Source organism: Procambarus clarkii, chromosome 40, assembly GCF_040958095.1.
Source record: "Procambarus clarkii isolate CNS0578487 chromosome 40, FALCON_Pclarkii_2.0, whole genome shotgun sequence".
Classification (NCBI taxonomy): domain Eukaryota; kingdom Metazoa; phylum Arthropoda; class Malacostraca; order Decapoda; family Cambaridae; genus Procambarus; species Procambarus clarkii.
The window spans coordinates 4,832,930-4,857,817 of NC_091189.1; the positions used below are offsets into that span (position 1 = coordinate 4,832,930).

Consider the following 24,888-nt stretch of genomic DNA (forward strand, 5'->3'; position numbering starts at 1 on the left):
ATTAACACCAAGCCCATGTTGGTACCCACCTGAAGTAAGTGATCTGACTAATTAATCAGTCAGAGATACCATCAGTTAGACCTAAAGTCAAACAAAAGAGACGGGCGAATGTTTTATTCTAGAGGTAGTCAGTGGCTCAGCATGTCATGCTCGTCCAACCCAAACCCCAAAGTTCGGGTCGACCCCAAAGACGCTTTCATCAATATCAACGTACTGGGTATTAAAAATTTTAATTTTCTCAAATATATGTTAATATTATTATATACTAAAATGTGTTGAAGAGTCAGGCCTAACTTAAGTTATAGGTTCTGTTTGCAGTTATTGGTATTTGTAGTGTGTGTATATTTAAATATATTTATAACAAATATATTTAAATATATATAAAAAAAATAACAGCAAAATTAACAAATCTATACAAGATGGCAAAGTACCAAATAACTGGATATTATCTGCCATAACTCTAATATTTAACACAGACGACAGATCGAAACCCTTATTAGAGTAAAAAAAAAGGTAGGTAAAAGACTCGAAACCCTTTACTAGGAAATTAAATTTCCAGAAAACATAACGGATAACCAACATGAATTTCAAAGTAAAAGATAACGAATTTATTCACATTTTAAAATTATATATTCAAAAAACTTTGACCAGAAAAGTCACAGACGCAGAATAGTTCAATTTACAAAATGCCTTCAACAAATTTACCGTCTGGTGAATAAAACAATGACGAATGATAGGCTAATGGATACAGATTACACCCCTAAGACTAGCTTATGGTCTGTCATTGAATCGAGAAGTGTCCTACAGAATGAACGTAATTGGTTGTGTGGGAGAGAAAGAAATGGTTGTGGTACGAGGATTCCGGCCAAAAAAATAAATAATCATTGTTATATCTCTTAATAATGGAAAGAATCTTAGTTTTATGATCATGCATAAGTGTGTCGTTTCCAGTTCAATTTGATGAACTATTACCATACACACTACCATCTCGCACATTCAATATAACGACAATTTGCAGACGAGGAGTCACAATAACGTGGCTGAAATATGTTGACCAAATCACATACTAGAAAGTGGAGGGACGACGACGTTTCGGTCCATCCAGGACCATTCTCAAGTCGATTGTGATTGTGGACTTGAGAATGGTCCAGGACGGACCGAAACGTCGTCGTTCCTTCACTTTCTAGTGTGTGATTTGGTTAACGACAATTTGATGATACTCACGAGTCCTGTCACTATCAAAACATGCGCAAGTAATGAACGTTTTGGGAGTGATGTCTACGTCATTAATGTCCATACTTGATGGCAAAATGAACCCTCGTAATGGACAGGTGTTGAGAGCCCATCCGCCATGTCACGCTAGCTAGGGTGCCTTCGGGTTTTCACAGAATATCACATGTGTCTTCTCGGAATTTGAGTTTTACGAGCATATCTGACACTTATGCCATGGGGAACAGTCCTTTGCCTTCGGGGGGTCCCCCATTCCTACACCTTGGGTTTCATATAACGGTATTTTCTGCCCAGAGTTTTCCCACACGGCCTACCTCCTTTTCATAATTGTTCTTATCCCCACTTCCCCTCGATCTCACTCATAATGGTAATCTTTTCTATCTATCTATCTAAATACATTCGTTTCACAACGCCACTTTTAACATATTGTATATATTTTAATTTAAATAACTGTTGAAGCGTTGACTTACTTTTTGAAAAAGAGCGGCGAGGTGGGGCGGGGAGCAGAGGACAAAGACGTTCCTGATGGGTTGGACGTGATAGTAGGCTCTGAGTGTCTCTGTGAGCAGGGCGGCGGTGGGCTGGTAAGGGAGCAGAGTGGTGTCCACCCACGCCTCCCGGCACGCCCTCAACACGCCTCCTACTCCTGCACACACACACACACACACACTATAAGTGTCTCCAGATTTGCTGACAACCTTACAAGACGATCTAATTCTACTAAATTATGTAAGTTGAAATCTAGCGCTTAGGCTAGGGACTGGGAATGGTTAGGCTATTCAGTGCCATGTTTATCCCAAAACAATCTACCATTTGTTCTACATTCAGGTCTCCCGTTGGTAACAGAGAGGTCATTTATGGGATCTTTATGATCATTTATGCGATCATAATGATAATTTATGGGGGGAGGGGTTATCTTGAGGTTATCTTGAGATGATTTCGGGGCTTTAGTGACCTCGCGGCCCGGTCCTCGACCAGGCCTCCACCCCCAGGAAGCAGCCCGTGACAGCTGACTAACACCCAGGTACCTATTTTACTGCTAAGTCACAGGGGCACAGGCTGAAAGAAACTCTGCCCATTGTTTCTCGCCGGCGCCCGCGATCGAACCCGGGACCACAAGACCAGTGTGCTGTCCCGACCAGCTCCAAAACATTCCTCCCCGGCGGGGAATCGAACCCCGGTCTCCCGCGTGACAGGCGGGGATACTCACCACTATACTACCGAGGAATCTCGGTAGTATAGTGATGAGTATCGGGGGTTATAATGATCACTTATCGGGTCATATTGATCATATGTTATTTTTTGTTATTATTGGTCATTATAGTTATTTTGGGGGGTCAGTATGGTCATTTATGGGTCATTGTGATTATTTAAATAGTTTCATGGTAACTTATGGGGTCATTGTTGAAATTTTACCGTTATGCTCAAAACAGTCCCACCTTAATCAATGTTCTGATTATGCGGTGGTTAATTATTTCTTTGTTTGGGAATATATTAGTTATGAATAAATGAAATTAGCTGCCAGCTATCATTGAGACAAACAGTATAACAGGTTTCAAGAGGTTTAATATGCTTACCCAATCAATCTGAGCAGTGTTAAAAAAAGGAATCTTGTAAATCTTTAAAAAAAATAAACATAAATGAATCAAGGTAAATACAATTTAGATAATATTTTAAACATTATCTCTAGATTGTATAAATTAGATTCAGTTATTGTTAGGAAATACACAGGGACGACAAACGGGAACGACGTTATAGTTCTCCAATAACAATTGTCTCCCACTAATGTCACGGTTATACATCTCTTGTAACTATTGGCTTATTAATTTAGCTTGATCAGATATTAGTAATAATCAATATCAAGTATGTCTTGTCCCAGTCTCGTGATGGTGGAATATGACGGAGCAATAAAATTAATAATTTAAAATACTTAATAATAACTCTTTGAGTTAATGTATTGAGTGTGTTGCGTGCCGCTCGCTATATGGAGGAAGGTCAGGCCGCCATTTATCTCTCAGAATGTTTGGTAATATGTTTATTGTTTGTGATGTGTGTATATGTATGTATTAACACGATGTACTGAACGGGGTGAGAATAGCTCGAGCTACCTCATCCCTTTGTGTGTATTTTACCTCAATAAACTTATTTCAATTTCAATTTCAATTCAGGCCGCCATAGCTACACACACTACTTATAGCGATGATGGTTGTGTTGCTTTGTTATAACCGTAAACTTAACTTCCTACACCTTTGTTTGGCTTGTGTTGCCGGCTACTGGTGGCACATCACTTCATTAGTAACAAGTATCGCTGCCTAAATAATAAAGTGAGACGGCCCTATATTGACTGCTATATATATCTGGCTGACTATAAACACCCCTGACAAATTAAAACTGGAACGCACGAAAACGCTGAACTTATTTTTAGTTTCAAATTAATTGCTTATATTAAAGACAATACTAATAAAAAAAGGTCTCCGTGGCGCAGAGGTAAAAACATTCGTTTGGCGCTTCGCGAGCGCTTTGGCCTGGGTTCCTATCCTGGCTGGGGAGGATTGACAGGGCGCCAATCCTTAACTGTAGCCTCTGTTCACTCAGCAATGAATGAGTACCTGGTTGTTAAACGATTTGGCGGGTCGTATTCCGGGGAAAAAGTAAGATTAAGGACCTGCCCGAAACCCTATGCGTGGCTGGTGACTTTACAAGAATGTAAGAACTCTAATATAAATAAATAAATAAAATATTAAAGACATTAAAATTGATCTCTACCTGGAGTGACGTCATCGTACACCAAATATATCTGTCGGCCGGAGGTGAGCTTGATGAGGAAAGTCATTAGGTGTGTAAAGCGCAGGTCCTCATCCACCCTGCAGGAAATTAGCAATTATTATAAGCAGATAAAGAAAAGTCAATCAGGTTAAGAGCAACAAGTTTGTTTACTTTACATGTCGATTTTGTTGTTTTACAACAAGAAGGTTTTATCTCGGTAAATCTCTTCCTATAACGTTTGATTGTTTAAAGTTTCGTTATTTATTTCCTTCCAAATGTTTGTATTTTATATTACCTAACCTAACCTCGTATAGCTAACCTCTCTCCTACACCTAACCTTAGCTCCATATTGTAAACCTGTCTCACATACCTTACCTAGTCTCATATAGCTAACATCGTTCACACAGCTAACCCTATAGCCCCATATAGTAAACCTTTCTCACACAGCTTACCTAGGCTCACATAGCTAACCTAGCTTCATATAGCTAACCTCTCTCCCACACAGCTAATCAAGCTTCATATAGCTAACCTCTTTCACTCAACTAACTTAGCTTCATACAGGTATCTCTCACACTATCTCTCTCTCTCTCAGTCATGGTGGCTCCAATTAAGATAAAAAAAAGTCATAATTACCTGTATTCCTGATAAGTCGTCGCGTTGTTAGTGGTAGAGATGGAGGCTTTGATATTATTTGGAGCGGTGTTAAAAATGGTGACACTATTGACAGTGTCGTTGGAGGATGGTGTCATGGCTTTCCTTATATCATGCTGGTAAGCATCATAGCGTCTCTCAGCTGCCCAAACTTCATTTGGAAGAACTGTGAAACATAAAACGTTGAATTATGACACGTCTTCTTTTGGTATATTACAGGTACGTCTGCAATCACTCTCATGTGACAGAAAAAAATTTTGCTTGCGAAAAGCAATAGAGAATGTCTAATCTTGAAATTGCATGGAAAGTAAATGCAACTCCAGTTATAACAGTTCCTACCAGCTAGCTAAGCTACTTATCTCATTCATAAGACACTTGCACTGTACACAACCTCCATTCACACTTATGACTTTATTAGTTAGCTCTTGTCTACCTGCGTCGTCAATCAATATCAATTAGCTCGTCAACTAATTCAATTGTCAACCTTAAGTCACCCGTCTAATCATTCGCTAACCTTCAGCTTATTAGATTAGATTTGTTTTATTCAGGTAAAGATATATACATTGAAGATGAGTTACAAACATAATGTTGGATTTAAAGATAGAGCTAGTACATCCAATACCTAAAGCCACTAGTACGCATAGCGTTTCGGGCTATTTACAGAATTATTTTACAGTTATTATTTACAGAACGTTTGCAAGACAATATAATAAATAACACCAATGCTTGATTATATTCAAATGCAAAATGTCAATGTTATAGTGGTTAAGAGGTAAGCAAATAAACCCAGCATCACTAAACTGTTATACTAAATTGCCTGATGTTATTACCACGGTGGTCTTGGATAGTGAAACATGATAATGTTGCAAACAGATAAAGTGATCACACTGAGTCTGGAGGCAGTTGAGCGTGCATTGCTGTCAGACACATAAGTGATTATTGCCATGTAAACTTCTGGTTAGTTTTAAGAAAAGATAATTAATTATTAATAATTTTACTTCATTATTATTATTATTAATTATATAATGTATATTAGTGAATTAATAAACAGTCAGAACGGTGCATTATATATGGTGTGACAATGTAAGAAATTGGTGATGGTCAAATGAGTCAGAGTAAAGTTCTTGTATAGTTTTTTAAGTATTGAACACCGATCTAGTTTATTAACTATTCTTACTGTGAGCAACTCTAAGCTTTTTCCACTGTTATTGTGTTTGTGGGAGTGTTTAGAGAGGATTTTCTTATGTCTATGGAGGTTATGGGCTATTCCAATTGTACCTCCTTCAGAGGTTTTTGGGCCTATCTAATGTGTTTCGTTTGAGGCTTTATCCTTGTCCAAGGGGGAGTGTGTCTGAGCATAACGTACTCTACTAAATGTCAACAGGCAGTGCCAGGGTGTTTTGTCATGGCAAATGGTTCTGTGATTAATAAACCACAAAGTATACTTACTAGTTATTCCTTGAGTCCAATGTGGAGGGGTCTAGCATACCATAAAGCAGGTAAATATGTGAAAGTACTTTCCCTGGAACCAGACTTGGAGGGCTTGCTAGATTATATATTTGAAATAAATAAGGCAGCCCTGGAGCACAGTATAATGGTAAGTTTACATTGAGTATACCATAATTATCAGCCCCGTAGCACCTAACCTACCCGAGGAACCACAAACAGAAAACGGGACATAGTCAATTTCGCGAGCCGTTATCATTTTTAGTACATCAGTTTCTTTTGGTCTTTATGGAAATTATAGGTCACAATGTGTTGCACAGTTCAAGAGAACGGGTTGCTGCATCAGAGCGAGCTTACTCCAGCTTGTTCACGCGAGCGTTCTCAACGGCAAGAAATGTTGAATTAAAGTGCCCTAGCCTAACCAACCAGAGGACCCACGGACAGAAAACCGGACATTGTCAATTTGGCGAGCTACTACTATTTTCTTGTACATCGGTTTTTGGCTTTAGGTAAATTATACGTCAAAATGCGAGGTGTTGTAACGAGAAGAGGAGTACACACACACCTGCGCTGTCCACAGGCTACAAACGTGCTATAATTGACTATGATTTTGCGTAAATTGTCATCCTGAACTAAATCTTTGAATAATCCTTAAACATTAGTCGCACATTTTTCTCTAAATTCTTTGGATTTGTTTGCATATAACTACATAGCACTGTAAAATATGTGAATAGTTTTGATGCGAACGTTTACAAGGTCAGTTTTAAGTCAGCGGGCTTACTGACGTCACAATAAAAACACCAATATTTTTGTATGCAAGAATATAGGCGTACAATGTTTCATGAGATTGAAACTGAAATTGAAATAAGTTTATTGAGGTAAAATACACACAAAGGGATGAGGTAGCTCAAGCTATTCTCACCCCGTTCAGTACATCGTGTTAATACATACATATAAACACATCACAAACAATAAACATATTACCAAACATTCTGAGAGATAAACATCTACATTTCCTATTCATGAGATATTTAGAACGTATTTGACGCTGTTGTGGGAGAACTCTATACCGAGCAGCAGCATCTAATGATTATGGAGCGTGTCATAGGTACATATATGCGCGCGTGAATTTCAAAGTGTACACATTACTTACGGGTATGTAAAGCCGAGCATCCTTGTGCTTAAGTTAAACATGAACACGGAATCCTGCTGAAAACGTTTCGTGCCCGAAACGTTATGTGTGTTAGTGGCTTTACAAGTTTTTTTTTTTTTTTTTAGTTTAGTTCATTTATTATGCACCCCATACCCATCTTGTGGGCGGTAGTGGAAAGAGGCACATAATGGGCTCAGGGACTGAACCTTTACAAAAATGTACAAATCCCAATCTTATGTAATCTCACCAACCCATTGTACCTTATTGTGAATAAATTAGTATTAGTATTATTGTGAATAAAGCTATACTTCTATAATAAATGAACTAAACTAAAACTTCGTACCCAACACGTTCCTATGAATACTATCTTAGATCATACTCTCACAATGACTAGAGCGGCACGCAAGAACTTCATTCATACTGATTAGCGCGACACGCAAATACTTCACTATTATCCCACACTAATGAGGATGACATGCAAGTACTCCATCATAATTTCGTGCTTCCACACTGATGTGGGTAACATGCAAGTTCCTTATTCAAAAGAAACATTTATTAAACTTTTTTTTTAATTAAAATCTTGCAACTCATCAGTAAAATATTAGAAAGAATCAATAACATAGATATTTATAACACAATTACAACTTACCAAGGTATAGGAGGATCAACAAGGCCGGGTCTCTCATCATCCTGAGGCTCGTGATCTGATATAAAGGAAAATTTATGAATTCATCATACTTCATAATACTTGCTAAATGGTCACAATAATTTGTAAGAACATATTTCTCCATAAAACCTCTTTGCCTAACTGATAAAAAGGAAAATGCTCACTAGAACAAAGTTTTCAGTGACTGTTAATAGACTATATTAATACAGTACAATAGTTCAATTACTGATCTCTAAACCGATAGTTATTCTCAGAAAAACTGCAATCAATGTAAATTTCAAATGTTCTACAATTATCAAAAGAAGGCACCAAACCAGAAGACTATTTAGCATCGTCTGAACCCGAACAATACAAGTCCTATACATCCAGCCCGGCCGTCCTGTCGACCGTTCCCACCATCGAGCCTTCTGTTATCGCTGTATATATCGATGATTTCTGTGTTGTCTTAACATCTTTAGAAATCTTAACAGCATTCAAAATCTTAACAAGCAAAACTGAAATCATCGATAGGTACAGCAATAGCAGGCGGTTCGACATCAGCGAGGCACTACACATCAAAAAGTCAACACCAGCAATCAACAGCCAATTAGTGCACTACTATATTCTACCCATTTCAAGACCCCCGAACCAACACAGAAGCGGCAAGAGGAAGTATGGGCTAATAGGCCTTCTGCAGTTACTTCCATTCTTATGTTTTCATAGTCATTGTTTCGTGTTCTGTCTTCTGTTTGTCACCTCAACCAAAACTTTATGCCATATCACCTCACCCAAAACGAGTATAAGTACGATGAATTTTTATGTGTAAACTAAGTGTTTGAAAATGTAATAAGCATTACAAAACGCCTTCAGGCGTCAAACCAAAAATAAAAATGAATTTTGAAGAATTGATATTTCAATTACCCTCCACAGTAAAGAAAAACATAAGGAATATTAAGAAAATTCACGTTAGAATTATTAATCTTACCTTTTCGGTCATATTCAACATATATTATATATATATATATATATATATATATATATATATATATATATATATATATATATATATATATATATATATATATATATATATATATATATATATATATATATATATATATATATATGCGAACAAGCCTGAATGCTCCCCAGGACAATATGCAACTGAAAACTCACACCCCAGAAGTGACTCGAACCCATACTCCCAGGAGCAACGCAACTGGTATGTACAAGACGCCTTAATCCACTTGACCATCACGACCGGACATAATGAGGTGATAGCCGAGGCTATTTGAACCACCCCACCGCCGGCACTCGGATAGTAATCTTGGGCATAGCATTTTACCAAATCACCTCATTCTTTGGGGCACACGTGAGGAACACAAATGCGAACAAGCCTGAATGGTCCCCAGGACAATATGCAACTGAAAACCCACACCCCAGAAGTGACTCGGATTAAGGCGTCTTGTACATACCAGTTGCGTTGCTCCTGGGAGTATGGGTTCGAGTCACTTCTGGGGTGTGAGTTTTCAGTTATATATATATATATATATATATATATATATATATATATATATGTCGTACCTAGTAGCCAGAACGCACTTCTCAGCCTACTATGCAATGCCCGATTTGCCTAATAAGCCAAGTTTTCCTGAAATATTATAATTTCTCAATTTTTTTTCTTATGAAATGATAAAGCTGCCCATTTCATTATGTATGAGGTCAATGTTTTTTTATTGGAGTTAAAACTAACGTAGATATATGACCGAACCTAACCAACACTACCTAACCTAACCTAACCTATCTTTATAGGCTAGGTTAGGTTAGGTAGCCGAAAAAGTTAGGTTAGGTTAGGTTAGGTAGGTTAGGTAGTCGAAAAACAATTAATTCTTGAAAATTTGGCTTATTAGGCAAATCGGGCCTTGCATAGTAGGCTGAGAAGTGTGTTCTGGCTATTAGGTACGACATATATATATATATATATATATATATATATATATATATATATATATATATATGTATGTCGTACCTAGTAGCCAGAACGCACTTCTCGGCCTACTATGCGAGGCTCGATTTGCCTAATAAGCCAAGTTTTCCTGAATAAATATATTTTCACTAATTTTTTTCTTATGAAATGATAAAGCTACTCATTTCATTGTGTATGAGGTCAATTTTGTTTTATTGGATTTAAAATTAACGTAGATATATGACCGAACCTAACCAACCCTATCTAACCTAACCTAACCTATCTTTATAGGTTAGGTTAGGTTAGGTAGCCGAAAAAGTTAGGTTAGGTTAGGTTAGGTAGGTTAGGTTGCCGAAAAACAATTAATTCATGAAAACTTGGCTTATTAGGCAAATCGGGCCTTGCATAGTAGGCTGAGAAGTGCGTTCTGGCTACTAGGTACGACATATATATATATATATATATATATATATATATATATATATATATATATATATATATATATATATATATATATATATATAAATATATATATATATATATATATATATATATAAATATATATATATATATATATATATATATATATATATATATATATATATATATATATATAAAATTTGCTTACTTTTTGTATGTATTTAGTTTTGTTAATATGTTGAAAATATATGCTTCTTTATTTGATGTTATGACACGCTAAAAAAATCGATAATGGAGAAGCATTCACAATTAAAGTGAATATCAAAAGCAAGAAGACTTCTCTTTTTACATTGCATAGCTTAGTCTATTCCGGATTTTAATACATAATTTTGTCATATATGTCACTTTAGCCCGATTTCAATCTGACACATCACTAGAGAGGCATTATCTTAAAGCAGGCTGCCTCCAGCAAAAATGTTCGAAAAACAGTAGATTAACATAAATATTAGAACAACTTGTCACATCACAATCAAATAGTCTATACGTTATCATTATATACTTGATATATATAAATCTATATAAATATAGCAGGACTCTTGGAGAAGCTATACCCTCCAGGTGTAAGTTTAAGTGTGTGTGTGGCACTCACCACAACTGTCAGAGCAGCACCTTACTGAGGCCTCTGGCAGCCCTTAACTAACTACCCGGGGAGGGCCGTCGCCACTGTGTGTATATACATGTGTGTATGTGATGAGCTGCACCTCTGCGCATGCTCAGACTCCCCTACTAAATTAATATATGTACCTGTGTCTTACTAACCTATATGGTCATAACGGGTACATACATATTATATATATACATACATACATACATAATTAAGCTTTCTTGTGTATTTTGGTGTTGGAGTAAAGTCCTATCAGCCTCTCGAGGGCTAAGGCCGTCACAATTCCTACCTGACCACCAGTAAGAATACTTTATAGTCCCGAACAGAGTTCAGGGTTGATTAAACTCTTAGTGTATATACACTCAGAAACTGGGGTACACATTTCGGTGTATATAACCCAACATTTCCTGTGTTAACCTTAAACTTAACTTACGTAAAGCGAAGATACACAGTGGGAAGTGCGTATAATTCAAAAATAGCTGGACGAGAGAATTTGCTGTAGGAGAAAAGGTGCCAGGCCAGATTCACGAAGCAGTTACACAAGCACTTACGAACCAGTACATCTTTCCTCAATCTTTGACGCATTTAGTTACATATATTAAACAGTTTACAAACATGAAAACTTTCCAATCAACTGCTGTTATTGTTATAAAAAGCCTCCTGGTGCTTCGGAGCTCATTAACTGTTTAATAATTGTAAACAAAGCCGCCAAAGATTGAGAAAAGATGTACAAGTTCGTAAGTGCTTGCGTAACTGCTTCGTGAATCTGGCCCGGGGGTTGACCCAGCTGCTTGACTGAGCAACAATGTATAAGGCAATTTTTTGTTCTTTCTTCTTTGTTGAGTTTAATTTTTTTATGCTTTTAGCTTCGGCTGGACGGTTTAGCGACGGTCTTGCGTCATGCAGATCTGCGTTCAATCCCCAACCATCAGAGTGGCAGGGCACCATTCCTTCCCCTCGTCCGACCCCCAAATCCTTATTCTAACCCCTTCTAAGTGCTGTATAATCGTAATGGCTTGGCGCTTTCCCCTGATAGTTCTCTTCTCTTCGTGGTCTAATTCCTCGTAAACACCCGTTGACATTGTCACTTGTGATGGTCGTTTTTTTTCTGCTGCCCCATTGTAGAAGCAATAGAATGGTAGATCTGGGTGTTCAGTTATAACGACCAAAGTTATTAATGGTTCGTACATTTCTAAGCGTTTATAGTACTCAATTGACCCCCCCCCCTCCTTCAGTTGCTAAGTCTCTTCCAAGTTTCGTAGAAAGGTTGTAATGTGGTAACTTTGATTTGTTTGTTAGAGAATAACCCATTATAGATGCATACTTTAGACTGATGAAAATCTTCAAGCATGAATTCTTCGTTTGCATAGTTATCGAGATCTTTTTAGGGAGATGTCCATGTCCATAGATGTTAATGTTTTACTTCTTCTTTGAAGAAGAATTTGAGTTTTAATTCTTCTTTGATTTGGTTGACAGCAACGTAGAGTGTTGGGTGGTAGGAATGGGTTTTTCAGTAGAGTTGGTGGGCTCGACATTGGTGTAGATATATGGCTGGGGTTTTACATTGAATGTTGTGGCATGAACTGCTGGCGAAGATAATGTTAGTACTACATTACCCGATTTTGTTTTATAGTATATCTACTGAAACTGATTAATAGTCTGGATGAATAAGCAGTGAGTGTTTCCGGCGATTCTGTCAGCGATTGATGTCAGAACTGGGACTATAATGTTGCAACCCGTTCTCGCAAATTTAATAAGTCAATATTGACTTATTAAATATGTGCATAGGTGACATACTTAACATAATAGTTTCCCTTTTAAAGCTTCATAGAAAACACCGACCTTACCTAACCTACTTAGTATGTTAAGATAAGCATCTTATTGCTTCGTAATTACAATTATTACCTAACCTATACCTATAATAGGTTAAGTAACAATTGTAATTACGAAGCTATAAGATGCTTATTTTAACATACTAAGTAGGTTAGGTAAGGTCGGTGTTTTCTATGAAGCTTTTCAAGGGAAACTATTATGTTTAGTATGTCACCTATGCACGTATTTAATAAGTCAATATTGACTTATTAAATTTGCGAGAACGGGTTGCAACGTTGGTGATGGGTGTCGTCGTCTGAGGCGGTGGATGGGTGTCGTCGTCCGAGGCGGTGGATGGGTGTCGTCGTCCGAGGCGGTGGATGGGTGTCATCGTCCGAGGCGGTGGATGGGTGTCGTCGTCCGAAGCGGTGGATGGGTGTCGTCGTCCGTGGTGGTGGATGGGTGGCGCCTGTTCATGCATGAGGCTGTTGTAGAGTTGCAATGTGTCTATGTAATGTGAGGAACGGTCAGCATTCAATTCCCAAATGTCCAAGTGGTTGGGCACCATTCCCCCTCCCCCCATCCCATCCCAAATCCTTATCCTGACCCCTTCCAAGTGCTATATAGTCGTCATGGATTGGTACTTTCCCCAGATAATTCCCTTCCTCCTTGAAGTGAAGTTCGCCGGAAGAAATGTTGCATTTTCCAACATGTTTCGTACATTTTTGTGTGTTATGATCATATAGAAAACTTGTAGCATCGTTTCAGTTAAAAGTGCCTCTTTCGATATTTGCCTCGGTCACTGGTTATTCTGAAGCACTCGAAACCAGATTCTTCTGCTAATGTTGCTTGAGCTGGTGACTTGCACGTTAGTGTTGAGCATTGGTGTCCGTCTTTTTATCAATTGGGCAAAATTGCAATCAATATGGAGTTATTCATAAATGCCCTCAATGATCTCGATCGTTGCTAGGTTTATCTGCCATCCATGAACCAATTTGCCTAACTATTATGACCAGGGTGGTCTTGGATTGTGAAACATGATGTTACAAACAGATAAAGTGAAAACATCATGTCTGGAAGCAGTCGAGCCTGCATTCCTGCCAGACATGTGTGATTATTGCCATGTAAGCTCCTGACTAGTTTCAAGAAGTGTGTGTAAATTAGTGAATTAATTAATAAACAGCGGTTGCAAATTTTCAAACGGCAAATGCTGGAATATTCGGGATAAAATTGGCATATTCAACTGACTAAATAAAGATATTTCAAATTGGCAGAGAATTTGTCAAGGTGACCACTGCTTGTGTAGGGTAAGCAGTGGTCACCTTGCTTCTTAGGAATACATGTCATTGGGCACCAAGTTTCCTTCCCACAACTGCTGCAGTAAATTTTAGAAAGGTACAACATATTTTGTTATGAATTTTAGTGATCAAGTAGCACATTTTTACTAAACTACCAACAGGCATAGCATATTAGTATTTACTCAAGTGGTCACCTCCCTGAAAAGATACAAGATCAGCTCTGGAAATTATCTCTGCTAGCCTAATCTTATGGTACTGGATGCCCTGCTCATTTCATCTTTTATGCCTATGCGTTGCTACTCTTTATGCGTGGTTAAGATGAAATGAGTTGGGCTATGAGTGATGCCTGTGCTAAAGGCAATGATGACTGATATGGTGTTAAACAATGACTCGAGACAAAGGAATTATTTGTATGAAAACGGCATATTAATGCACATAGTGTATATTTTTTTTGGTGAAAGAATGGTAGTGATAAAAAGTAGTATGATAAATTACATAAGATTAACAAAATTGGTTGACACTTCACTAATATTAAATATGTTTCGTTTTATGAATAATATATGTACAGTACATGTTATATTAGTCGGTTTACATAGAGCACTATAAAAATAATAAATATTTTTGGGGGAAGACATTCTACATACTAATATCTGGATTACAAGTCACATTACTGTAGATAATTCTCCATCTCTAAAAACCACTTCAAGATAGATTCTATATAAATTTAATTCTGCAATGTACATAAATACTTTGATTAACTAGTGACCACATTTCCCTGATATTCCATGCCCTCTAAGAACTCCATCCTTAAGAGTGTGACCTGTTGTTCCTAGAATGAAAAAATGCTTAAGTGTAACACCATAAAGGTATTTAGTTGGGATATATTTAAGATTTCACAGTATGAGAGTCAACCGGGACAGGATTTTGAGGCGTCAGCGTGTCTGACCCAATCTCATACCTCTTAAGTGTTAATGACAAACTGACCTGTGGTCAGGTAGTAGGACTGTGCCTTGCCCCTGCTAAGCTGATAATTGTATCCAGGTAGCCGGTTGTGTCCTTCAAACAAGCCGCCGTAAGGTGTGGCTTGGTAGAGGGCCTGGAGGCTATCTACTTGTGGGCGGAGTTATCTACTAGGTTCGCAATAAAAACCCAGGGAGCTGTAGATTCAAAAGGATAGAGCACAGCAGACAGGGCAGTCTCTCCCGACCTCCCGTCCGGCTGACAGCCTGCCTATGCTATGTTGTCCTCTGCTCTGTTCTGCTCTGCTGGGCTGTTCTCCTATGCTCTCGAGTGTACAGTTCCCTAGGTATTTATTAGGAACCTAGTAGATAACCCTGCCCAGAAGTAGATAGCCCCAGGCCCTCTACCAAGCCACACCTTACGGCGGCTTGTTTGAAGGACACAACCGGCTACCTGGCTTAGTACTCTGTGAAATCTTAAATAAATCCCAACTAAACACCTTTATGGTGTTACATAAGTACTAAATTTGGAAAAAAATTCAAATGCTTATTTTATAATTATACAAGTACAGTACCTGAACACTGTCTCAATTCATCTCAAAGGATAATACAATCTACTGTATCTTTAAAATGCTGCATAGACAATGGAAGTACAAATCATCACTAAAGAGCACAGTGCACTTAACAGTTACAGACACCCCTGGAGCTCTTGTCATGTTAATTTGAGATGCAGCTAGTACCCTGAAATTTGCTGTACACCAAAAACAATGGCAGCACTTGTCCATATCACGAGACCATGAGTATGCTTGGATTTATTTTTATTTAACGCTTAGTATTTGCAATATATGTCAAACCTTAACTGTATAATCATAGGTAATACATGAAGCGGCATGAAATGGAAAGACAAAAAAATACAAATAAAAAGGGTCGGGGGCGATTATTACGAGGAAAGCGCCAAATCATAGCGACTATATAGCCTACCTGAGGGAAGGCTGTCCAGGGGCAGAGCCCACAAGAAATAAAGCTTAATAATTGAGAAATTGAATTCCTCACAAGAGCAATGTGCAATGTGAATGTGGCCAAGGAAATAATGATCACTATGGGAAGGGGTACCCATATCATAGCCTCTACATCAGTGCTTTCATGAGAGAATTAAACCAAGTGGCTAACTACCTTACTAACTTACTCACATAGAAACAATACTACAGGGTACTGTAAGTAATTATCAAAAAGAAGGCACCAAACCGGGAAGGCTATGTAGCACCATCAAATGTGCGGAATAATCAGAGGGCGCTAAATATCACCAAGGCTGCCAATACGTACAGGTTACTGTAAAATTTATTTTATTCAAAATATTTATAAAATAATTGAAAAAACACTAGTGATTGGTCTTAAATCACCCACGGAAGTTTTGTACCATACAGTATTATCATGGAGGGCTAGTGAGGGGACATGGGACACCCATGTGTCCCCCACTATTATATATATATATATATATATAATATATTAATGGTCAACTTCCCTGGCTACACTTTCAATACAGCTACTGGGTGGTCCACTTTTTTCACACTTCTAGGTTATCATTTGATTAATACCAATTTCCTGTCTTCCTATGCCACTCCACCAAGTAGCTGATGGAGTGGCAAAAACAGAGAAGAGAGAAGGGAGAGGAAAAAAAAATTATCTATACCATTTTCACACACACAGTACTTGCCCTAGGCACCTTTCAACTTGTCAACAGATTGGATTTTTCCTTCTCAGTGCAAGTAGGTGGCGAATGATTTTCAGACATTATAGCCATGCCAATGAAAATGTCCAGGAAACATTCTATATTAGGCACACCTGCAAGTGATGCATTCTCATAGACCAAGACTTAAGATATCACAGAATATATGGAATGTATTATTATATTTTGAAATTATATTTGCAATACACATCTCACCACATACACAATATTTTCAGGCAGCATTATACAGTAAAACTATTTACATTTTACTTAACACAGACTACAACCAGCAACTGAGAACTATTTGACATCCATGAAACAAAGTCAGTCAAATGAGTATGTCAAAACCCCTTCACAACCATAAATTTCTTGTTTTAAATCAAATACATGTATTAACATTTAATAAGATTCTAGATTAGGTCCTCTCAAACTAGAGAATGAGACTTGGTGCTCTCTTTAGTACATGTTACAAGGTAATTTAAGGCAATTATCAGAATGTACTAAGCCAATACGGCTATAAAACACTGGGAAAGGACGAGGATTTTGGATAGGAAAGGATAAGAATGGTGCCCAACCACTTGGATGGTCGGTAATTGAATTCCAACCTGTATGAAGCAAGATCTCTGCTCCATCATCCAGTCCAAGGAATATGTTACAAGGTTGCTTTAGTTTACAGCCATTTATACTTTATTTCCAGTGGTTGGGCAGAAGAGGAAGTAAGTAATTATCAAAAGAAGGCACCAAACTGTGAAGGCTATGTAGCACCATCAAATGTGCGGGATAATCAGAGGGCGCTAAATATCACCAAGGATGTCAATACGAGAACAGAAACGCACAAGGCGAACGATATCAAAAGTATCTGAGACACCAAGAATACTATCTAGAGAGAAGCGACCGCGGGGGATGGTCAGAAAACAAGACACACGCTCGTCCCGGAAGTCAGGACATTCAACAAGGATATGCACAACCGTAAGAGGGACAATGCAGAAGCGGAAATGGATAACAGACTTTCTGTTATCTGGTGGTGTTTTCTGGTCTTCTTAAAATGGAATGGTTGTAGAAGAACGAAGATGTATTACTAGTGAGCTGCTTAAATACTAGGTTCACCGAGAATTAAGATTTGAATGCCAAACAATTTATATTCATATGATGTAAATGTAGGGTGTAACAAATAACATTAATTTAAAGGTGCAAGTGTAGGGGCATGCAATCGTGGCACGTTTTGCAGTACCATTTGGGTCTACACTTTATTCTGTCACTAACAGATAGCAGCACAAACCAGGTTCAGGTACTAGTTATGAAGGGCTGAGTAAATGGTCAAATATCAAAATATTTTGAAATTTTACAGGGAACTGCAGTCTTAATCCATTCGACCAGAGCAAGTGTTGCAGAGAACAGGTTAATATCTATTGCCATCTTTGTCAATGTTGGAGTAATTATATTCTATTACAGCGATTACTGAAATGCTAATTCTTACTCTGCTTTTCTTGTCTTTATGGTGTGGAAAATTCACTGCTTTTCTTTAATCTAGCACACACCCACTTGCATTCATATGCATTCTCTAAAGTCATTCATTTATAAATTCATCACTTCCCATATTTCTACCTTAGCACACATTTATACTATCTGTAAGACATCCCAAGTGAACTAACTCAAATTTAAATACACGGGTTAACATTTTTTACAAAACAAGCCATGATGAAATGACTTGAGTGGACATAAATATGTAACAAGACTGATGAAGAACAAAAGGCAAGTGACTTACACGAGGGGACTGGAGGTGTATTGAGGTGTATTTGAGTGAGCCAAGTTTAGTGATAGGCACACATACTGATGAAGATAAATGAGGTGCATAAAGCTTGGAGTTGGTTTAGTTAAGCATGGGCACTGAGGGTAAAATGTGGAAATCCCTAAATAGGAAACAAGTGTATAAAAGTACAGTAATTAAATTTTAAAATATAGATGCACATTACAGGCATGTGTGCAAGTCACAGCTGAGCATGTATTTGATTGCAAAGGTTCAATTATAGCTAGCTATGCAGGATAGTGTTTTAAAAATATAAGACTACCTTGCTGTTTAAAAACTTTCTTACCATTGAGCTGTTTCATACATTTTTTATATATGCAAATATACTGTACATCTAATCCTCCTTAAATGTGCAGGTGGGTTGGTCTGATATACAACCAGGATATTCCTCCAAGTTAGGGTGGTCTAAATCCCCATTGTCGTCATGTGGCATCCTTGTTGGATCATGTGAAGGTGGTCCAAAGTCTTTAACACATGCACACCGGGGTTTACTATGACCTGGGTTGTATAATTTTCGTGGTACCCCGACCCAATCGCGTCCCACACCACCACTGTTGGCATACAAGATACTTTTTATTAAAAAATCACAAATTTAATTTGTGCATACTGAAAGATACTTTTACAATCACAATATGAATTACATATACTGTCTATACATTACTAAAAATTGATTTAGTCAAGCTGTCATATTCAATCACTACCTACCAGTATACAAGGTTACATAAAAAAAAAAAAAAAAAAAAAAAAAAAGCAGCACAGAATAGTACAGTACATAAGGAGTAGTAGTGCAGACGAGGAGTCACAATAACGTGGCTGAAATATGTTGACCAAATCACACTAGAAAGTGAAGGGACGACGACGTTTCAGTCCATCCTGGATCACTCAAGTCGAAACATCGTCGTCCCTTCACTTTCTACTGTGTGGTTGGTCAACAAGGAGTAGTAGTAGTAGGATGAGCAACCAAAGATTAAAAACTATATATGATTGGACTGCAGCATCCCTAGTCCCAATGAAAACATTATGAATATTCTTAGCACTATAATCCATTAGGTGGTAATTTAATCTCCAGATGTCTCCCAAATGTTATTGTAATCCAATCAGGATTGGTAAGAAAGCCAGGGTTTCTTCTTAAAACCCAACCTGCCCAGATTGGGTTTTCATCCATTTAACCAACAGATAAAAATGGCAAAGTTTAAATTTAAATAGAAATAAGTAAGTTGGACCACATTAGAGCAAAAAGCTTTTTAACACCCACATTGGATTTTTAATCTAAAACCCCCCAGCCCAAGTAACTACAATGCCAACCCTGAAACTAATAGGGATATTTGAAAGCATCCTTGTTGTGCCAGTAAAGAATGTCAGCCAGCCCTGATGGCGCATAATGCTGTCTATGAAAATGGGAGGGTGATGCATCCCAGATCAAACATTATAAACATAACAAACCATAAAGAATCTTTACCAAAGGAACCTAATGAGAATTATTTCCCTGACATCATAAAATATAAATTATGACAGTTAAAGAAACTATGACAAGAGTGTGCAGTAATAAACAAAATGTAGAAATAAATTGAAAATGCAAGTAATTGTGATAACTCAAAAAATGCTGAAGATATTTATGATTTTAAAAAACAGGTTATCAAGAATATATAAACATGAGAGGTTGTGTTACAACAACCGAAAGTTGAATATAAATAGAGGCAGGTGAGCAGTAGAAATGGTTTTCCATTGTTTGGGACAGGAAGCCTGTTTGATCAAAGCCATCACGAGTAACTAGTAACCTGCCCTAGGATGTAACCCACAACAATTACACAACTCACAGATACCTATTTACTGCTAGGTGAACAGAGGCACCAGATGAAAGGAAATGTGCCCAAATGCCTTGTCCTGCATGGGAATCAAACCCAGGACCATTCGGTTGCAAGTCGACTGTGCTATCACCACACTAATTGCATCACTCCAATGGAAGGAAATTGAAGAACAAAGGCGTGGTTGGGAATACCAATACTAATATGATGCAAAAGAATAATGAAGCATTTTCTGTTACCTTTTCCTTGGTATTACTGCACAATGTCTTGTCACAGCTTTTTATTTTCAGTATTTATATTTTATGGTGTCAGGTGAATAATTGTCATTAGGTTCCCCTGGTATGGATAGGTTTGCCAAGATGGAACAAAATATACTGGACATAATGGACTGGTTATAAAGGATTAATGACATAGTACCTATGTTACCTAGAGATTGAATTAATTATACTTTCGTACAGTAAAAATGTTGACTTTCACCATACCTCCTTGTTGTACACCAAACTCTTGTTCCAGATTCAGGAGCCCACTCTGAATTACATGGAGGGAACATCTTTTTTTCTTTATTCTCATTTTCTTTATCATTGTATGCTTGAGAAATCCATCGTTGTACATCATAATAATATGAAGTTGGCTCACCTTTTTCATTGTAAAATCTACCAATTACTTTCCCTGTTGAAAAAAAAACATGATACTTTAGATAAAATTAGTAACATCATGAATTAAAAGTTATTAATAGCTTATGAACACGGGGGCTTCATAGCAATATGACTCATTTAAACAAACTAGCCTAAAGAGTTTTGATAAATATTTCAAGGACTTTAATACTTAATAGTATAAGTAGTATCTCTGGAAGATTTTACACATGGCCACCTTTTCAACGATGGGAAAATCCCATAGATAACATGTATCTGAAAAACATTTATATCTGATGCCTCCCAAGAACTTCCCAACACATTTCAGGAAATCCTATAACTATAGTCTGGTATACTTTTATACCTTAATCTATCACAAAACTTGTTCTATAAGCAAGCCTTCCATTTCCCTTTCCAAAAGAGGGTTTTCAGCCCATCACTCCAAACTACAATAATACTGTACTTCACTTTTATAACTCTCCCTTATAAGCCTATCATTGGTTACTACTCTAGATGTCAAAACATCCATATCTCTGGCTTTTCTGCTATGCAACACTTTCCCTAAACTTTTGTACTTTTCATCCCAAACAAAATTAACCTTGTGCATTTCTTATTTTAGTTCACCGCAACATCTTTAATTTTAGATTAACCTTGGATTTTTTTTTATTTTTTGTCAAGATAATACTATCAATCTCTTTCCCTCGTATTCAATGAACATTTCTAGTTTTCATGAACTTTTTTTTTAGAAGACATTATCACTTTTCTCATTTTACTGCACTTCTCATTTCATTTCACAAACATGTATATTTTTACACATAAGAATGTGTGCACACATGGAGACTGAACACCCAAATGAGTCACAATTATCAGAATAGACCTTTAAAGTGTGAAGATGGCAAGAAAATGTCAAGTACATGAGGAAATGGAGAAAACACCATTCAGAATGAAATTGATATTCAATTACCAAAATTACTGGTTAGTTATGCATCACACACCAGCCAATAAACATTAAGGAAAAGAAACAATGGCCCCGGATACACTGCATAAGTACATGGGTTAAAGAATGCCTTTTTAGTTTAAAGTGCGATCAAGTTCAGTACGAGCCCTACAATGATTAAAAAAAAAAATGCCAATATACAATATGATATTATTGTTCATAAAAAAAAATATATATATATGCACTGAATTTTCACTTGCCTACATATTTGTAGTCACTTTCGTAGAACTTCGTCCATTCGTCAAGCCCAATATAATCAGAACTTGTCAGCCCTGATATATCATCAATTAGCCCTTCTTCAGTAAAATCTCCAGTAACAAATGCTCTGCTTCCATCACGGCCTGTAAAGAGACTACTTTCAACAACATACCGAACATCTTGTATGCCTGACATACAGTACTGCATATGTATTGCATGAAGAAAGAAGTTATAAGAAATCAAATACTCAAACTCTCCTCATTCAATATGCAATTATAAATTACTTATGGTTATTATATTTCTACAAGTATGGATATACTTTATCAAGATCATTAGGAATAAGAAAACTGTTTTGACTGCTGATCAAGAGGAGTACACCCCAATCAATCGTACCAAAGAATGAATATACATATAGGTAGCCAATAGATCTGTGCTGGTGATTAGACCCATGTAAATCAAACAATATATGAAAACCGATATTCAAAATCTCTCGAAACTTACGCTCTTCAAACTTTACATGAAAAAAATATACTGTATTTTAATGTCAATATTTAATGCTCCCTGCCTTTTCCAACCACAAATTCAGCCCACAATTAAGACCAGAAAGATTGGAATCTGCAATGATGCATTTAAAAAACATAAAACATTATTACTGTAAAGCAAAATGTAGTTTGTGTTAAGATTAGGACTATTCTCACCAGCTTGCAAAATCTGTTCTTAACTAGTATACCAATATACTGTAACATTGACCTACATACTCTTCAAAACTTCCATCCCAGCCAAGTGGCAGTTGCTACCTTTTTATTTCAGATCATGCCATTCCATCCTGTGTGCATGCTTCTAGATGTAGTTATATAAGAGGATCCACAAACTACATTCTGGGATGGAAGAGGGTGCCATGACCACTTTCCCACATATTAGAATACCTGCCCACAATGCATATGCTAATAAGTTACTAACTTTCCTGTAAATTCATTTAATATAGCTTTATGCTATATATGCTTTAATATAACATTCAACGTAATGTAATCGTACGTTACAAGCCCAAGTCGAAGATCCAAAACTAACCTTAAATTAGTGCCACATTAGTAGTGTCAGAAAATACTTTTACAAATATATTACTTGTGTAAAGGAGGAAATGTATATGTTTATCTCTCAGAATGTTTGGTAATATGTTTATTGTTTGTGATGTGTGTATATGTATGTATTAACACGATGTACTGAACGGGGTGAGAATAGCTTGAGCTACCTCATCCCTTTGTGTGTATTTTACCTCAATAAACTTATTTCAATTTCAATTCAATTTCAACTAGTGTATACACAATTATTTTTATCTACCTCTGTTTAAGTCCACACTGTACTTGAGCTATACTGTACTACAGTACTACTATAAAGAATAAGTGATAGTCCTTGATGCCAGGTCAACACACTGGCCGAGAGGCAAGTGTACGAACTTCTGACAAAACCTGTAAAGATGTCAATCTGAAGCTTGAAAGAAACACAACAATTACATACCAGAAAAAAATTCATAACCACCGCCCGTGCCATAGAACTTTTTGCCCTTCTTGACGTTGTAAACCCGGCCGAGGAGAGCCAAGTAGGGCCCCTTGTTGCCCTCCCGGCCGTCGTATCTGGCCAGCTCCTCCACGGTGAAGATCCTCTCCTTCTTGACCCCTGGAGGAGGCTGTTCCTGCTCCTGCTCCTGCTGGGTGCCAGGCACCAGCAGCAAGTTATGCAGGGCCATCACCGCAGCTCTCACACCTTCACTCTTCATAACCACACTCGCCAGGGACCCCGGCCACACCTCGTGGATAGCCACACCCACCACAGCCACACCTACTGCAGTCGCCAACAGTAATTTGATGAAGCCATTCATCCTCGTTCCTTCTCCGCGCGACGCTTCTTGACGTCTCTCACAACTTTGAGTTTAGTGTACATGAGAGGTGTGAGCCCGGGCGAGGAGAAATGGGCTACCTGGCACTGTCAGCTGCTTGGCTTCCTGCTGCAGTCAACAGGTGGTGCTGTTGTTCCCACACCCATCATGGCCACGGCCCGGCTCCCTCCTGGGGCTGATAATCCTCCTCCTCCTCCTCCTTATCATCATCATCATCCTACTCATCATCATTATTATTATTTTGATTATTATTATTATTATTATTATTATTATTATTATTATTATTATTATTATTATTATTATTATTATTACTACTACTACTAGGAGGGGGTACCCGGTGGTGCCTGGGATTGAAATTGAAATTGAAATTGAAATAAGTTTATTGAGGTAAAATACACACAAAGGGATGAGGTAGCACAAGCTATTCTCACCCCATTCAGTACAACGTGTTAATACATACACAGACACACATCACAAATAAACATATTACCAAACATTCTGAGAGATAAACATATACATTTCCTCCTTCACAAGTAGTATGCTATCAGACGTACACACAAATACTTTTATGACCTAGGTATACTGTATAGACAATTTGCAAGACACCTGCAGGATAGTCTGTCTCTTCCCTTATCCCCCTTTCTACCCCTCTTCTTTTTCTCTCTCCCCCTCATCCCTTATCTTCCTCCACATCCCTCCTTTTTTGCCCCCCCCCTCCCATCCCTTCTTTCTCTCTCCCCTCCCCCCCTCTTCCTTCTTATCTCCCCCATTTTCCCCATTCTCCCCCTCACCCCATCTACCTACCTTCTCTTCTCCTT

The 24,888-nt window shown here is 37.6% G+C and overlaps 2 protein-coding genes and 1 non-coding gene across 3 annotated transcripts in view; all 3 read right to left on the bottom strand.

Moving 5' to 3' along the window:
* Nucleotides 1–8,730, bottom strand: part of LOC123758104 (glutamate receptor ionotropic, delta-1-like) — a 25,800-nt gene extending 17,070 nt beyond the window's left edge. The window contains exons 1-4 of the mRNA XM_069338637.1: nt 7,896–8,730; nt 4,630–4,813; nt 3,997–4,094; nt 1,701–1,876 (exon numbers count right to left, since the gene is read on the bottom strand). The gene's annotated coding sequence lies outside the window, so the exon portion shown is untranslated. The remainder of the gene's footprint in view (nt 1–1,700; nt 1,877–3,996; nt 4,095–4,629; nt 4,814–7,895) is intronic.
* TRNAD-GUC (transfer RNA aspartic acid (anticodon GUC)) lies at nt 2,386–2,457 on the bottom strand. The gene has a single exon. It is a non-coding gene; the product is annotated as a tRNA-Asp (tRNA).
* A 9,597-nt stretch (nt 8,731–18,327) lies between the features above and the next one.
* LOC123757834 (neuferricin) lies at nt 18,328–24,174 on the bottom strand. Its single transcript, XM_045741702.2, has 4 exons — nt 23,692–24,174; nt 22,179–22,319; nt 20,832–21,018; nt 18,328–19,095 (listed from the first exon to the last, which is right to left on the bottom strand). Exons 1-4 carry the CDS (start codon nt 24,050–24,052, stop codon nt 18,879–18,881), a joined length of 906 nt encoding a protein of 301 aa, XP_045597658.1. The 5' UTR covers nt 24,053–24,174; the 3' UTR covers nt 18,328–18,878.
* Nucleotides 24,175–24,888: the final 714 nt, after the last annotated feature.